The sequence below is a fragment of the Kogia breviceps genome, chromosome 15 (genome assembly GCF_026419965.1).
Source record: "Kogia breviceps isolate mKogBre1 chromosome 15, mKogBre1 haplotype 1, whole genome shotgun sequence".
Lineage (NCBI taxonomy): Eukaryota > Metazoa > Chordata > Mammalia > Artiodactyla > Physeteridae > Kogia > Kogia breviceps.
Genome location: NC_081324.1, coordinates 63206771 through 63223448, shown reverse-complemented (window position 1 = coordinate 63223448; position 16678 = coordinate 63206771). Strand labels below are relative to the sequence as shown.

General features: G+C 59.9%; 1 protein-coding gene across 1 annotated transcript; it reads right to left on the bottom strand.

Moving 5' to 3' along the window:
* Positions 1-157: 157 nt before the first annotated feature.
* CCDC188 (coiled-coil domain containing 188) lies at positions 158-2331 on the bottom strand. The gene is given in 9 exon segments (XM_059040738.1): positions 158-344; positions 434-483; positions 612-669; positions 855-919; positions 1011-1070; positions 1179-1235; positions 1323-1427; positions 1582-1689; positions 1795-2331. Coding segments are annotated over 9 exon segments (1227 nt in total).
* Between the last annotated feature and the right edge of the window lie 14347 nt (positions 2332-16678).

Genomic DNA, 16678 nt, shown 5'->3' with positions numbered 1-16678 from the left:
CAGCCCTCAGGACAGACCCCGCCTCCACCCTCCTCCAAGGCTCTGGGCTGGGACAGTGTGTGTCAGTGCCATGGGCAGGGGCTGGCACGGCCGTTGGGCACCCTGGGCCACACCAGCCGCCTTGCTTCCTCCCCGCTGGGGCTGCTGGGCCTCCGGCCTAGAAGGGCAGGAAGTCGTCCACCTCAAGGCGCAGGAACGGGCCCAGCAGGGTCCGGAGCTTCCAGACGGTGGCGCGGCTCAGCAGGGGCGGCACCAGCCCCTCGAAGGGCGTGGGGTCCACCACATACACGTAGGCAGTGGTGCAGGCTAGCAGGGCGCCCAGCAGCAACCTCAGGGCCAGCAGCCTGTGGACGGCAGTGGTCAGGGGGCGGGGGTGCCCAGGGGACAGTCCCTGGGGACTGGGCTCCGCCCCTGAGCTCTGACGGCCACCTACCAGAGCTGGCATTTGAGGCCCTTGGAACTTCCCAACTGCAGCTGCGCCTTCTGCAGGAGAGGGGCTGAGTCAGAGCGAGTTCCTGCTCTCCCCCAGGACAAGGGTGATTCTGGTCACAGGGATCCTCTCCTGCTCCCCGAGCAGGGCCTCCAGGGAGAGGGTGGGGTGGGAGACTTACCCCTATGCACGCCATCTGCTGCTCCTTCCTGACCTGGGTGCGGCACTGGTCCCGTTCCCTGGCGGGGGTGGGGGGTGACACACAGTCAGTGCCACGTGTATCCCCCACCTCAGCCTGGCACCACTTGGTCTGGTGCAGGGGAACTGGGGAGGGGTCAGAGATTGGTCCACCCCATCCTGACCTGGACACCTACCCCCATCCCGGCTCAGCCAGGCCCCGCTGGCTCCCAACCCTGCACATCACCCCAGAATCTCCAGCTGGATGTCCTCCATCTGGTTCAGCACACCCCGGATGTCCTTCTTGAGGTTCTGGGGGGCAGAGAGGGTAAAGCTGGTCCCCCCAACCCCACTGCCCCCACCCAGCCCCCTCATCCTCTGGGTGTCGCCTTTAGGGACCTACCAGGAGCCCGGTGGCCTGGTTGTTCAGGGCCATGTGTACTTCAGCCACGCCGTCCCACACCTGATGGGAGGGTGGAGACTGGGTCACACTCCAAGGAGCGGGACCCATGCAGGATGCACATCACAGGTGGGTGCCCCAGCGCCCCCTCCCACCCTTGCAGGTGGGCACCTCGGTGATGGCCATCTTCTTCCTCTCAAAGGACAGTCGGATCTGTTGCAGTTCGTTCTGGGGGCAGGCACAGTGTGGGCAGAGGGCAGGCTGGCAGGTGGTCAGCTCCTTCCTCCCCTCATGCCCCCAGCCTCCGGGGCCCACCTGGGACTGCTGCACGAAGGACTCTTTCCCCCGGCACATCTCCTGCTGCAGCAGCTGCAGAGGGGCCCTGTCCTTCAGGGGCCAGGCACTGGACTGCTCAAGGGGCTGCAGAGGAGCCACCAGCTCAGCCCCAAGGCGATCAGCAGCATCCGTGGTCAAGAACTGCTTAGGAGTGGGGTGAGGGTAGCGCGTGGAGCCACAGGGAGCTCCCCAGAGCCTCCCATTGTCCTGCTGGGGCTGCACCCCGCCATGCACTCACCCAGGTCTGGGCCGTGCAGCTCGAGTGCTCCGGGCGCAAGGGCGGGAACTGCTGCCCCGGCCCCAGGAGGGCCCCTAGCTGCTCCCTCAGGTCCTGGTTCTGCCTTTTCTGGGGGTGGGGGCAGAGAGATGGGAACAGCCACTTCGCAGGCAGGAGGCTGAAGGGGGCGGTGGTGGAGGGCTAGGGGCCTGGGAGGGCTGTGAGCGCACTCACCAGATTCTGGTTCTCCTGCTCCAGCTGGAGAAAGGACTGCTCTGCAGGCCCCAGGAGCACGCTCTGGAGCTGGGAGGGTGCTGCCCTGGGGGAGGTCGGGGTCCCTGCCCCCAGGGTCAGGGGCAGGCAAGGGCAGGGTCTGGGCCCTGAGCTGGGCCCCGCCCCCTGCCTGGGTGTCCCCTGCTTTCGGCCTGAGTGCAGGGGCCAGCCCCACCACAGCCCCGTCTCTACATGTCCTTGTCTCGCCCCCGCCGGGTGGTCTCGCGGCCTCTGTCGCTGCATCTCTCCCTCTTCACCTGTGATAAAGTTCCCAGGTACCTCGTCACCGACCCTGGGCCCCCCACCCCCTGTCTCTGGGGCTGGGAAAGTCCTGGCAGACTCCACTGAGTGGGTGGAGCTGAGAGGCACCATGCAGGGCTACCTTACAAACCCCTGGCAGGGTGGGTCCAGGCATCCTCCATGGCTGCTCAAAGTTGGGGGTTGGGGGCACTGGGGGTGGGAGTGGCCACGGGGTCCCAGGGTTTTCGGCCCCTCCATACCTCCCTGTGACCCCTTCCTGACCCCAGGTCCAGGCTTTGGCCTGGCCTGAGCTGCCATCCTCTTACTGAGGGCCCTCTGGGTGTCATGGCTCACAGGTGCCTCAGGGGCACCTGTCACAAAGGCCTGGGCATGGCCAGGGAGGTAGGTCATAATGGGCTGGGCGGTGGTCAGAGCAGGGCTGGCAGGGCCCCTCCCACCACATCCCTGTTCCTCAAGTAACCTCGTCCCCACCCCACGCACCTCAGCTATTTTCTTAAAATGTACAGCAGATCATGCAGACACGTGGTTAGAACCAAGTCAAACAACAGGAAGTGTCCAGTGTGACCCTGCCCCCAACCTGTGATCCCAGTGGCTGAGACCTTTCTGGAGGTGGCCGCACGTCTCATGGTCTCTCTCTCTTCACACAGAAGAGATCATCCTACAGCCTGGCCTTTTCACCTAATATATCTCCAAGTTTTTTTAAAAAATCATTTATTGAACATTCGATGGTCCTGCAAGGACTATTATTATCCTCTCCCTGTAGGCGGGGGACTGAGGCATGAAGACATTTGCCCGAGGCCATGGCCTATTCAGTGATGGGACCAGAGTCCAGCCTGCTCTTCACCACTTTGGGGGTCTTTTCAGTGACAGCAGAGCGTGCCTCTCATGCAGAGCTAGATCCAGCCCCCGCCCCCCAATGGTTTCTCCTCCCTTCCTACAACATTGTGTTGTGCTATCTGTCCCACTACACCCTCTCTGCTCCTGGAGCCCCTGCCTCACATCCTCCTCTTTCTCAGTTCCCTCCCTTGTTCTGTGGAAGCACATCCTCAAGCAGCGCCCTCAGAAAGGTGGGTCGGTGGAAACCCGAGTGCCTGTGTGGTGGAAACAGCCACAAATCCCTCCTGTCCCCGGGTCCTTGGCCCTCTGCAACGTGACCCTGGGCTCTGGGTTATCCTGGGGGTTCACCTGGGCCAGTGGAGTCTTACCAGCAGAGACCTGAACAGTGCTTGTGTGTTGGGCTGTGACTGTCTTGCTGCTCTGGGGACCCTCTGTGGTGGGAGGGGGGCATGGCCTTGCTCTCAGATACCAGGTCGTGGGGAGGGAGGCTCTGGTCATCCCAGTGGGTCCCCAGCTGCCAGGAGCTGGGTTGAAGAGCCCAGCGAGACCACAGAGACCCATCCCGTGGGGCCGGCCAAGTCGCCAAGGCCCGACTGACTTGTGCTTGTTTTAGCCTCTGAGATTGGGAGCCATCTGCCCCTTGGGACTAGATCATGAGACACCTCACAAGTCTGAAAGCGTCTTACTCTGACCTCACACTTGTTGGCTGTATTTGGGCAGAGTCAGCTCAGAGGGCATTTTCCCACAGGAATCCAGGGGCCCCACAGTCCCTGGAACTGCTGCCCACAGGCAGTGCTGCAATCGTGCTTTAAAATTTCAATACATCTCCATTGTTCTTTGCGTGCCCTTATTCTTCTTTCAGAGCTTCCTGTTCTGTTTTAGGGATAATGTGGATTTTGCAGGGAGGGAAACTTTTGCTTCTTGCTTTTTCTCTTTGTGGTTCTTTTTTTCTGTATGCTAGGACTTCCTATTAGGCCCTGTCCTCAAATGTCTGGCTTTTCTACTCCTGTGCATAGGGTGGCAGTACGGAGCTGAGCAGTTTCTCTCCCCTTTAGCAGCTGGGGTGTCCCAAAGTCAGTCCCCTGGAAGGAAGGCCTCCTGCCTCTGGGCAGACGTCTGGAGAGGGGGACAGCTTGGGGAGTTTGCCTGGCAGTCCCCGTATCACCTGCCGTCCCTCACACGTGCTGCAGGCCACCCCAAGCCGTCCCCTAGCCAGCCCAGTTTTGCTGCCCTGCCTCTTCCACACCCAGGTGATGTCAGCCCCTGTCCTGCTATGTCAGCCCCCGCTTCCCGCTTCCCGCCTGAAGAAGTCTGTCAATATCCCTTATCTGCCGGTGGTCTCACTCCTCTCCTCTTTGTAGGACAGATACACTACAGGGGCTGCCGGATGGGGGCCAACCACAGAGGGGGGGCATGCACAGCCCACAGGCTGTGTCCACCTAGACACAGGTGGCCCAGCCCCAGGAGGTCACTCTGTTTCTAGGGTTGCATCTGTGAAGCATTAGCAACAGGCTCTGGCTGGGGATGGGCCGCGAAAATGGGCCTGGAGCCTCACTAAGGCATCAGCGGCCCCCTGAACTCTCCCCTGAGCAGACTCTGCTTAGCCACCAGGGGAGGAGGGGGCCTCCGGGGTGGGGCGGGGAGCAGCGCCTTGTCAGGTGCCAGCAGGTGCCTGGGAACATTAAATGGGGAGAGGGGATCTCCTCATGGAGACTGGGGACCCCCTGTAATAACAGCAAGGACAGTGGCTGCAACTCGGGAACTGCTAGCAGAGGCCTCAAGTCTCGGGAGCCATGCAGGGCACCCAGGTGGGGCTGCAGGAGGGGGTGCCTGGGACACCCGATGACACAGGAGCCTCGGTCCCACCCACTGTGTCCCGGCCTAGAACCCCATGCTCCTGGATGCAACCTTTACCCTGGCTGTGCCCCATCTGGGAAGTTTGCTGGTGGCTCACAGCCCAGCCCTGAAGAGCCCAACACCCTGAAACCTTCCTCACACCCTCCCTGTGGTCCTTGCGAAGTGGCCCTGAGCTTGAGAATGGCCCAAACGGTGGGGGGCTCTCAGAGGGAACCTCAGCTTTGGTGGCATTTCCACAAATGGGGACAGGTAAGGTAATGTATGCGGGGCACCCTGCAAATCCGTGTTGATTGGGGTGGGGGCCTGAATTGAGTCAGGGCTCCAGGATGGGGCGGGCGGGGGAGAGTCTGCATCATCAGATTTCTTTGCCGTGGCGGGAAGCAAGGCCCAAGTGCGTCGTGGAAAGAGCCAGGCCAAGGCCCTCCTTGTCATGCAGCGTGCACCTCCCTGGACACCAGTTGCCATGGCAGCCGCTTCCTGCCCAAGTTGCCATGACGCCCAATAGCCTCAGGGAGCCTGGAGCCTGTGAGCAGGGGTTGGGCTGCGGTGGGAGAGGAGGTGTGGAGGCCCGCACCCTTCCTGCTCCTGCCAGGACTCACCGTGGGCTCGACATTCAAGGCCCCACACTTATTTCCAAAGCTGGGAAACAGACCTGGAACTTGGGGTCCCTGGACCAGCCACAGCCCCTCAGGAGGAGCCCCATCTCTGTATCCCCTAACCAGGGCGCTGGCCCAGAACCCCCCCTCCAGCCCTCAGACCCTCAGGCCCTGCAGGCTTCCTGGAGCAGCCCCAGGCTGGGGATCACCCCCTTCTCTGGGGCTTCAGGTCACTCTTAAGATCTCACCTCCTCCCAGGGCCTGGTGGTTCTCCCAGGGCCTCCCAGTTCTCCTGTGCTCTGAGTTTGTAGCAGATACAGATGGCCTGAGGCTGGGACCCATGGGGCTCTGAGGGTGGTCTTGTGCCCTCTTGGGGCACAAAGGGGTGGTTAGGCCCATAACCAGGAGGACAGGTCTACTGGGTGTGACTGTGGGGGGGGAGCAGCCTGGGGAGTGACCACCCCAGCCCAGGGCCAGAAGGCAGGCACACTGCAGGCAAGCGGTCACAGGCAGCTGAACGCTGGGCAGCTCCCTCCCCTCCCCAGCCTGTGGGACAGCCCTTCGGGATGGAAAACAGGCTGGGGGTGGGCCCTGGGAATGGGTGCAGGTGAAGTTGAGAGGAGGTGCTGGGGGTGGGCCCATGGGGTTCTATCCTCCCACAGTGGTTCTATTTCAGAGGCTGTGACTGAGCAGCTCCCAGGGCTTGGGCTTGGCAGGCCATTTGTCTCCCCTCCCTCGGCGACTCTTTGGACAGCTGCTGCTCACATTTTCTATTTAAGAATCAGAGGAGACTGTACATTTGAGATTCACCACGAGATAGTGTCAAAATGTATTTTATCATAAGATCTACAAATAATTTTCTGACAAATCTATGATACCGTATATGTGTAACGTAAAATCACAACCATGGAAACTGTTACTTTGGAAAACTATGCCTAAATCTGATTGGAGCTTAAAATTTTTTTTTCCAGTAATAATTCTTGTTACTTGTTTACTTATTTTGTCAAGCAGAAAATCAATAATTGATACTACATATTTAAGCAAAATTTATGAGAAAATTATTTCAAACTAAAGCAATGCTCTCCATGAACCTAACTTTTATCTGCAAATTAGGAAAGACTGTTTTGATTCAATCAGTGATCAGACCCATGGATCATCGGTGCAGGGAAAAAAAAAAATCAGATGAGATAATGTCAAGGAAAATACTCTCTATAAATTACCATCAGCCAGGGTGCTGAGGGCTGAATCCTGGGGTGGTGGCTGTGCTGCGGCTGCAGGGTCCCCTGCACCCAGGGTGGGTGAACTGGGTGTGCCTACCCTGCCTGAGCCCAGAGATCCCCCCCACCCAAGAGGGTCTCATCCAGCTAGGCTCACTCCCTTTTCGATACCCCCATGCCCATCTGCCCCTGCTAGCCCAACAGTGGTGCCCGGGAAGGCAGCATGGCCAGAGCGCCTGATGGTCAATGCTGGGCTCACCTCACCAAGTCCATACCGCGGCCAGAATCCAGGACATCTGCCCACCCCGCTCTCTACCCTCTGCCCCTAGCCAGCTCTTGCTGGGCTGTGAGCTCCTGGGGTCCATCCCTGAGTCCAGGCAATGGGCCCAAAGGGGTTGAGTGAGACTGGGGGTAAGGTGAGGGACGGAGACCTCCGTGCCAGGCGCTCCCTCCCTCTGAAGGACGCTCCATCCTCTCCCGGCTGGCCTGTGTGGGTCCCAGGATATAGCACCAGATGGCGCCAGAACTCTGCAGACGGACTGCAGGCTTTGGAGAACCCCAAACCCAGGGCAGGGGTAGGAGGAGCCAGGGGTGGTTCCACCGAGGCCTAAGCTTCTGGCAGTGCTGGGGGAGAAACCCCCTCCCCACTTGTATCTGCAGTTCTGTGGGGGTCTGAATGCCTCCTGCTGGTTTCATCCCACTGTTCACACTGAAATAAATGACCCTGGGACTCACTCCACACTCCTTTGGCCCCTCGCCTGCTCCCTCCCCAGGGTCTGGGCTCTCAGAGGTTGGGGGGGCGGGGGGGACCTTCCCCAGTGTGGGAACCCCGCCCCCACCCCCTGCCAGCAGCCTTGGGCTGGCCACATGATGCCTGGTTGTCAGTGGGTAGCCAGAGTTGGTGAGGGGGGTCCCAGGTTCAAGGCTGTGAGGCCTTGGCTAGAATGTAGCTCAGGCGCTGGGAGGTGAGAGCCCATCTGCAGGGGGCAGGCTGGGGCGTCTGGCACCCTTAGGGGGCCAGTGCGGCAGGGGCAGGTTGTGGTCACCTGCATGGTCTCCAGGGTGTCTGGGAAGCTGTGCAGGGGGACAAGGAAGGAGGCGGAGGGGTTGGAGAGAAAGAGCCCCCACCTCCAATCGTTGCCTCAGCCCCCAAGGCAGCAGTGGTGGTGGCGTGGGGATGGGGGATGCTGATGCTGTGTGCCCAGAGATGCCGCCCCAAGCCTTGCCCTGGGGTGATGGGCTGGCCAGGCAGCAGGGCACAGCCACTGTTTTGGGGTGCCCACATGGTGATGGCACAGAGAACAGGTCTGGAACCATCTCTGCCTCCCACAAGATCATCAAGGTGGACACACTGGATGTTTGCTTGCGTGCTGGGGACAGGGCCTTGGACAGGTTCTCAGTGCAGGCTCTCCGGACTTGGGACTGGACCCCCAAGGCTTCTGTGCCTCAGCCCCCCGGGGGGGCATCCCTTTCTAAAGCCTTCAGTCCCCTGGGCAGCCACCCTACTCTTGGAGCCAGGCCAAGGGTCTGGGCTCTGTCCTGGTGAGATGGGGTTTTGGGGTGCGGGACCGATTGCTGGGGTGGTGAAGTTGGCTGTCTGGGCTCTGGGGGTGAGCCTCAGAAGTCGGAGGGAAGTGGGTCAGGACAGTGTCATGGGTTGGGGGTTCCCGGGTTGGGGGCTGCAGGCTAGAGGGGACACAGACTCTCTCAACCCTGGGCTTTTGGGGCCTGAACCTGGCTTCCTTCCCAGGCAGGCTGTCCTCTTAACTACAATTCCTGCATGAATGGGGAGATGTGATGAGGGAGTGTCAGAGCATCCCTTGGCCTGGCCCAGGACACACAGCTGGGAAGTGGACCAAGGTCACACTGTGCACCTGACCTTGGGGCTTCAACACCGACCATACCACCAGAGCCTCCAGTTGAGCTTGGGCTGCAGGGCCACAGTGGTGGGGGTGGGGGGAGCCGGTGGGGGATGGAAAGGAGGCAGGCACATAGTTGTGGGGTGCAGTCATCCCATCCACCCCCCCCCCCCACGGGGCTTCCATCATCCTCCCTGGCTGCCTATCCGGTCCCCTCCAGGGCTCCTCCAGAGGGCTCAGCTTCAGGGGAAGGTCGGACCTCCAGAGCCAGTATTCCAGGCCCCTGGCAACCCCAGCTTGTAGCCCTTGGCCAGAGTCCGCCCAGACATCCACAATGGAAACCGATTTGGGGCCTTCCCTCTCCCCTCCCTACGGAGCAGAGACCAGCACCCACCTCCCAGCTTTCTCTTGTGAATAGTCTCACTGTTGGGTCCTTTGTCTGAAGGTGGGTCAGCTGAGCGCAGTGGCCAACACTTGTAGCAAACGCAGTCTCTTGTCTGGGCATCTCAGCTTCCCCACCACCCAAAAGGCCACCCACCCACCCAACCAGCAAGAGGCACGTTTCCGCAGCCACCAGCCAACTGTGACCACCAAACCCACCAGCTAACCAGCTCACAAACTTACTGACCATTCAAACACTTGTCACCTACTCCGCCCTCCCTTTTGGCGCTGACCCTGAGATGCCCCAGGACCCTTGGGTGCCCAGCGCAGCCCAGTGGGCAGTTAGCTGCTGGGGTCAGCTTTGGTCAACAGGAAGGGGCAGGTGGGTAACCCCCCTCCCTTCTTGCCCGGCCTGCTCTCTGCTGCCCTTCCCTCACCCCTCTCCGTCTCTGATCCCCTACCAACCACCCACAGCTTCCAAGCAGAGGAACCCACTGCCTACACACCTCCAGAGCCGACCGCGGCCCACTCCAGACTGTGCAGTGGAGCCCAGGTGCCTCCCAGGAGGCAGTGTGAGGCATTCTTCCTAACAAGACCCCACGCCAGTGATAAAGGGCAGGATCACCCCTTGCTGATGTGCCATGAGCCGCCCGCCATACAGGGAGACGTTCATTTATCTCAGGAACTGGGCGCAAGTTATAAAAATGATAATTTCTTGGAGATTCAATTACGTGTTTTCATTGTTACCCTCAGTAATCAAGGAAACGATTTTTAAAGAAAGTCTGTGGGATGATAGGAATCTGGAGGGGAGGATCAGGCCAGGAGGTCGCTGGTTTGAGGACCGGAAGAAAGATGGTGTCTGCTGCGGGCAGGTGGGTGGAGTGGGGCTGGGCTGCTGGCCTCAGTTTTCCACCCAAGATGGGCCCATCTGGGACCCTGCCAGCCTGCAGCAAGATGAAGTGATCCTAGAGCTGCCGAGGACGCCCACTCCCCACCCAGCACCTGGGCGGGCCTCGTCTGTCTCCCAGGGCCTCTGTGGGAACAGAAGTGGCTCCTTGTGGGGTTTGGACTTGATTTTCCCCGAGTGATGTCTTGGCTTTAAATAACAGCCCCAGGATTAATGGTGCTGGCAGCCAACAGCTCCAGGTGATTGGAAAAGGGTTTTATGGCCCCTCGGGTGAAATTGAACTTGCTTCCTACATGTGTTTCCGAGATGAGATTGTCCTCCCTGGCAAAGGCGGCACGTTTCACGCTAATTACAGCGGCTCTTGTTGCTGCTCATCACCCACGCTGCCTGGGGTCGGGGCTGGGATCACTGCCAGGTCCCCTAATCTCAGCAGACCCTGGTGCCAGTTCTGGGGAGGTGACCTCACCCAACCAGGGGCCAGGGAGGGGAGGCAAGGCTGGCCCAGCCAGTCACACCGGGGAGGGGGCTGGAAGGAGGCCCCAGCCTGTGGGGTGGGTGGTCTGGGCTCCCTCCTATCAGGCCCGCAAGGTGGCCCTACCTGCCAGTGGTGACCCTAACAGCAGGGGGTGGTGCCCAGAATCCCAAAAGGGGACTTTTCCCAGAGTAATCACCTTTGATTCACTTGCAGTAAATACTAGGCTATTTTTTTCCTTTCCAATAATTGAACTTATTTATTTTTAACTAAGATTAAATGTTGTCTGTCAGCTCAAGATATACCACTGTGCTGTCAGGCCTGGTCTAGGCTCTCTTACCTGATGCCTCTAGGGACAGCCCACAGGCAGGGACGGGGCCAGTGGCTGGCGTGGGGACTGTGGCCAAGACATTGTTTGTCTGGGAAACTCTGGGTCCTGGAGAATCAGTTTTCATTACCACTGCTGTCACCATGAACATGACCATCATTATCATCACCTCTACCTCCACAGCTGCCACCATCACCTCCTCCACCATCACCTCCACCACTACAACCACCATCACCTCCACCACCACCACCACTACCAACAACAATACCACAACCATCACCACTACAACCACCATCACCACCACCACCACCACAACCACCAACACCACCAACACCAACACCACCTCCACCACCAACACCACCAACACCACCACCACCTCCACCACCAATACCACCTCCACCACCACCGTCACTTCCACCATGACTGTGACCACTGTGCCTGTGCCATCAGCACCACTGTCACAGCACCGTGTTGAAAAGCCGATCGTGGGTTCAAGCCTCCATCAGATGGCACTAATCACTCCAGCACAGGCACCTTTATGCGGTTCTGATCACACTTGAGGGGAGGTTGGATGTGGCTGTCTGTGGGGGACATGTGGAGCGGGAGGGAGGCAGGCTTGGCCGATCTTGAAGGACTTGGGCTTTGGGGGGCCCCAGCCCAAGGACACTCCCAGTGCCCCCTCCTGTCTCAACACTGACCCACATTCTGTCTTTGGCCACATGGGGGCAGAGGAACTGCTAGTCCTTCTGTCCGTCCACACCCACGTCACACAGGCTGGCCTCCCCAGGGCAAAGGAGGCCTGGATGAGATGCCCAGCTGTCCTCCCCTTCAGACCCCAGCCAGTGCTTGGGGAGCCAAGGGCCCGGGCGCTGGGCAGAGGTGGCCCTAGGCGAGAGAGCCAGAGCTGGGCCAGTCTCCTGCATCTGAGCTCGGTTTGCTCATGTGAGATGGGGTGACACAGTGCCCTCTATGCAGCAGGCAATGAGGGCAGGGTGGGAAGATGCCCATGAAGGGCAGCAGGAGGGGTCGTGGACCAGCATTAGCCGGCGGCCTCACCGTGTCAGCTTGCTGAGAACAGCGGGAAGTAAGCGGGGAGCTTGCACTCATTGTGGTTCTAGGTCACTGGTGTCACATAATGTTACCCCACGATGCCAGCTCTGTCCCCGCTGGGATCCCCAGCACCAGTCAGCTGCCAGCACCACTGTCCTGCCCTCAGAGCCGACACACAGCGAGAGAGGGGCTGCTGGTGGCTCTTCGCTTGTCTGCTGGTCACAGGGCTGCAGCCAGAGTTCCTGGGGACACTGGATGGTGGTGGAGCTGAGTGGTCAGTGAGGCCTGGGGGGGTACACAGGCCTGGAGCTGACCTGGGACAGCAGGGCCCTCAGTGGCACCTGACCTGTGATGGGCACCCTCCTGGTTGGCCTTGGTGCCAGGGCCTCAGAGAGGCTGGCGGGTGTGGGGTGATCATGGACACCAGGAGTGGGCCACTCTCCTGTCCAGGTGTTTGGGGGCCCTAAGGGGAGCTTGGGAGGGCTGGGTCACACCTGGGCCCCAGGACAGACGTCTGGGGGAGCAACCCTGCCAGGGCAGCCCGGTGGGGGGCCCCTTCCTGCTCCATCCAGGCAGGGCAGAATATATCGAGGTGCATTAAACCTCCCTCGTGTTTGGGAAATATTATTAACAATCAAAGGTCTTAAATCTTCGCGACACTCCCGATGACCAGAAAATTAATATAAGAGCAGATAATAATTACTTAATGATTAATAATTACACTTAATAGTTTTCAAAGTAATTGTGATAAAGAAAAAGTTAAATGAAAACCCATCAAAATTGCTGATGCTCTGCACACTGCAGGAATCTTGGTGCTGGGGCATGGGGGAGGGGTGGACAAGTTATCCGGGCCACGTATGGTTTCTCTGGACCCCTGAGTAGCCCATTTCCCGGGCCTGCACCCCAGGGGTGGATGTTACCCACACACAGACGGTGAGGACCCCACACTTGCCTGCAGAGAGGGATGTCTTGCCCAATCACTGGGCCTGGTGGGTGGAGCCTGTCTCCCTCCCTTGGGTGCTAGTGGAGTGGCTACAGGGTTGCCTCAGTGAGCCCATGAGTCTCTGCCCTGTGCCTATAGGTGTCCTGGGTCTCAAGGCTGGCAGGCAGGGACATACTCTGCCCCCACTGGCCAATCCCTGGTCCTCCCACGGCCTGTAGACCCTCTGGGCCCTGGGAGTACCCCTCTGCTATCAGACTTACCCTGCCATCTCCTGGATCAGGCCACCAATTCTCACTAAAGTGTGGAATGGTTGCTCAGTGCTGCCCTAATCCTCTAGGCCTGCAGTCTCATGAAGCCTTCACCTGAGGGAGAGGAACAGGGCAATTCCAGGCAAAGGAGGCCTGGTACTGGCTGCCCTGAGTTTCTGGACTCTCCCAGCCCTGGACAGCATGTCAGGAAGACCAGAGCCCTGGTAGGCGCAGGACCTGGGGACCTGCTGCCCTTCATGTCAGTCATTTTTTCTGATCTTGGTTTCTGGTCCCACCTGGTGAGACTACCAGCTGACAGCACTCTGCAGCCCCCTCACCTTGGCCTCAAAGCAGGACCACCTTAATTATGCCCCTCCTCCAAGTCATCACAGCTCCCAGAGCCCTCAAAGCCATGTTGTGCCCTAGCCAGGGCCAGTACTGTCTCTGCACAGCCTGCCACAAGGTGATGGTGGGACAGAGAGGTCCCCCATCTCCTGCTCTGGGCAGGCAGATGGCCAATTAAACTGCTCTTGCAGCTTTTGTGAGGGTTTAAAGTTTTTCAAAGCACAAGTTAGGAAAAGGTGGCAGCTGGAGGAACGAAGAGAAGATGGCAGCCCCACAAGGAGGGCTGGGTGGGGACCCCTGTCACTCAACACAGACAGACAGTCGCCACGCGCGACAAGCAGGCAGGTGCGGTCCTGGCGTTGGCTTCCGGGTCCCCCACTGTGGAGTGCGCCCCTCCCTCCTCAGCCCTGTTCCAAGGGCACCCCTGGATGGGTAAACTGAGGCCCCAAGAGGTTCAGGGCTTCCCAAGGTCCCAAAGGCCCTGCGCCCAGCCCAGGACCTCATATTCAGACCCTCTTGACCTCTGGCCTGGGGTCACTACTCTGAGTGTCCCTCAGTGTCCCCTCATTAGACCCATCATGGTTCCCTTCTGAGTTCAGCGGCTCTGAGGCCATTAGCGGGATTGCAGCTCCTCCAAACTCAATTGCTCATTAAGGCTCCTCCACGGGCCCACCCTCCTTCTGCTCCTGGCGAATGGCCTCCCAGGGCAGGCGTTGGCTGTCCACCCATGCGAGCACCCAGTGGCCTTGGCCCTGACCCATGGGCGACACAGCGGGGTGGGCGAGTCTGCCCACCACCTGCCCTCCCCGCCTCTGCCTGTCACCACCCCACCCCCTACTCCTTGCATCAGCCGGGAAGGGACTGATGACCTCGGGCCGGGCTGTCCCAGGATGCACCCCAACCAATCCCAGGAGCCAGGAGGGGGCTGGGAGGGGCCTGGTCCCAGTCTCTGCTCTGTAGTTGGGGCTGCCTACCCCGGGTCTCAGTTTCCTTGTCTGTGAAGTGGGTTTGGGTAGCTGTGAGGCACTGACCTTGATGCTGAAGTTCCTGTTTCCCAGGGTCCTTGGGGCCCAAGCCGTCCTGAGGGCTGCCTCCACGCAGCCCTGGGGCAGGGGTGCAGGGTGCGCTCAGATTCTGTCCCCAGCTTCCCTCTCACTGTGAGGAGACCGAGTCCCACTGTGGGCCCAGGTCGGAGCAGAGGCTGCCTCTGTCCCCAGGGGAGGGGGGGACAGTAGGGGTCAGGGCAGGCCCCGAGGGCAGAGGACCAAGGCTGTACTCGGACACATTTGTTGTGGGCAGTGCCTGTGCTGTGGATCCCACCTAGGCTCCCCTGCTGGGGTCAGAGGCTGGGGGTGGGGTGCTGCCCACGGCTGCCCCTGGCCCAGCAGCAGAGGCTCAGCTGGTAAAACGTGTGGGCTCAGCCAGAGGTGGACGGAGCTGGGGGTCCCCAGGGAAATGGCATTGGTAGTCCTTGGACCCCTGTCCCGAGGCCTGGACACCACTGGGGTCCTCGGTGCTCAGGGGCCCACACCCCTGTAGCCTGGCGGACCCCCCTGAGGGCTCCATGACTCCCTGTTAGTTTTCAGGGATTTGGAGTGAGACTGGTGATTCAGTGGTCTGCCTAATTAGGCCTCCTCATTAATAATCCATTCCTGCTAATGACCTTCTCTCCTCCATGACATTAAAACTGTCAGTGAGCTGGTGGGTGGAGGGAGGCAGCCAGGAGGCCTGGGGTCCCCAGGGTGGGGCGCTGGGGGAGGCTGGGTGGGGATATGTGCAGGGTCCCTGCTCCTGGCATTGTCATGAGATGCTCTGGAGGGTGGGTGGGGCTGGGCAGGGAACCCAGGTGAGGCCTCTGAGTCCTGTGGTCAGCAGGTGTGGGGTGTAGTCTGTGGCTGGGGTGACCCAGGCCCTGGTGGGAGAAGCCTGGGGATGGTGGAAATGACAGGATGAGGTTTGGAGGGAAGGAGCCTTGGAGCACATGTTTGGGGCAACCCCATGAACTGGTGGATAGAAGTAATGGCAACGCTTCCTGTGGAGTGGGGCCTGGGCCACGGGGCAGGGGCCAGATGAGGAAACGGGTTGGGTGGGGAGGCACCCAGCACAGGCCACTTCCCACCCCCCCAGGCTCTTTCCCCAGGATCCAATCCCCACCAGGCCAATTCTGCCCACGGGCTGAGAATCATAGCAGATTGAGACAGAGGACACGGCGGCCCTGGGGGGTGACGGGGGAGTCAGGCCAAGGCCCAAGGATGCCCAGGTGCCAGCCCTGCCCACCTTTTGGGCAGGCCGGCTGCAGGCCTGCTCCCACCGTCCCCTCGGCAGCACAAAAAGGAGTCCTCTGTCAGGTACAGTCACAAAACTTCTAAGACTTAATTAAAATCAATCTCCAATTACTCAGATGCCATTGACTCGGGTCTCGACCGGTGGGGAAAATATGATCACCATTATGGGAAACGTCGATATTAGGCCATCGCCCACTCTTCTCCACACAGAGCTGGCCAGGGCCCTACTGCACTCTGGCCCAGGCCACTCAGCCCTGGCTCAGAAACCCTGTCCGGGCCCTTCTGGTAGGGATGGCCCTGTCACTCCCCGGCTGGCATCCACGTCCGTGCCCCGCTGGCTGAGTTCCAGGTACTCACAGAAACGGGAGCTGTTGGCAGGCTTGGCAGTTTCTGAAAAGCATGCATCTTGGGGTGGCTCCATGGAGGTGGCTGCGGTCTTTTTGCTGTTGCAGTGAGGACCCCTGGCTGAGCCTCACTGGGGTCCACGGCTCTTGCCCAATCAGCCCCATGGCCTCAACAGAAACCCCTCTCACTCAAGTGGGCTTTGAGGCCTGGAGCCCATCAGGCAGCAGCTGTCCAGCAACCTGCATCGGACACCTGGGCCTCTGTGCCCCTTAGTTAAAACCCCTAGGTTCAGCCTCCTCAGGGGAGTGAAGATGGAGAGCAGGACACATCAACAGAGGTAGATATCCAGGAGGAAGGAGGTGATGCTGTGTGGGGCTGGGAGAAGTGGCTTAGACCAGGGACTCTTGGGCCTGTCCTGGGGCCGAGGGGCAGCATACCCGTGAGGCCTCAAGGGCAGCCCAGGGCAGAGGGAAACCCCGGGAGACAGTCAGGGTTGTGGGAGAGTAAGCCACCTAATCTAGTTTTCTGTTTTTCCTTAGAGAAAGAAATATAAACCCTCAACTCTCCTGCCCTTAAAATTAAAAGTCGGATAAAGCACTTCTCATAAATGCAGCAAATACTCAAGCCTCGTGCGATTCTTGATCAGGGTGCTGGGAGTGGAGGCCAGGCAGGAGTGAGAGGGCGGGAGGTGAGGGAACTCAAGCAGAGGGAGATGGAGGGGCCTTGACCCGTGCTGGCTACAGTGTCCGTGTTTTGTCCCCCGCCCCCTCCCCTGGCCGCACGTGGCCCGTGGCCGTGCGAGGTCAGGACGCGAGGCTCCAAATGGCCTTTGGCGTGTGGGCCAGGGTGGAGAGGATTAGAGGATGCTGGGCTAAGGGGGTCGAGAGCTTGCGGGACGAGCGTGGGGCCATCCC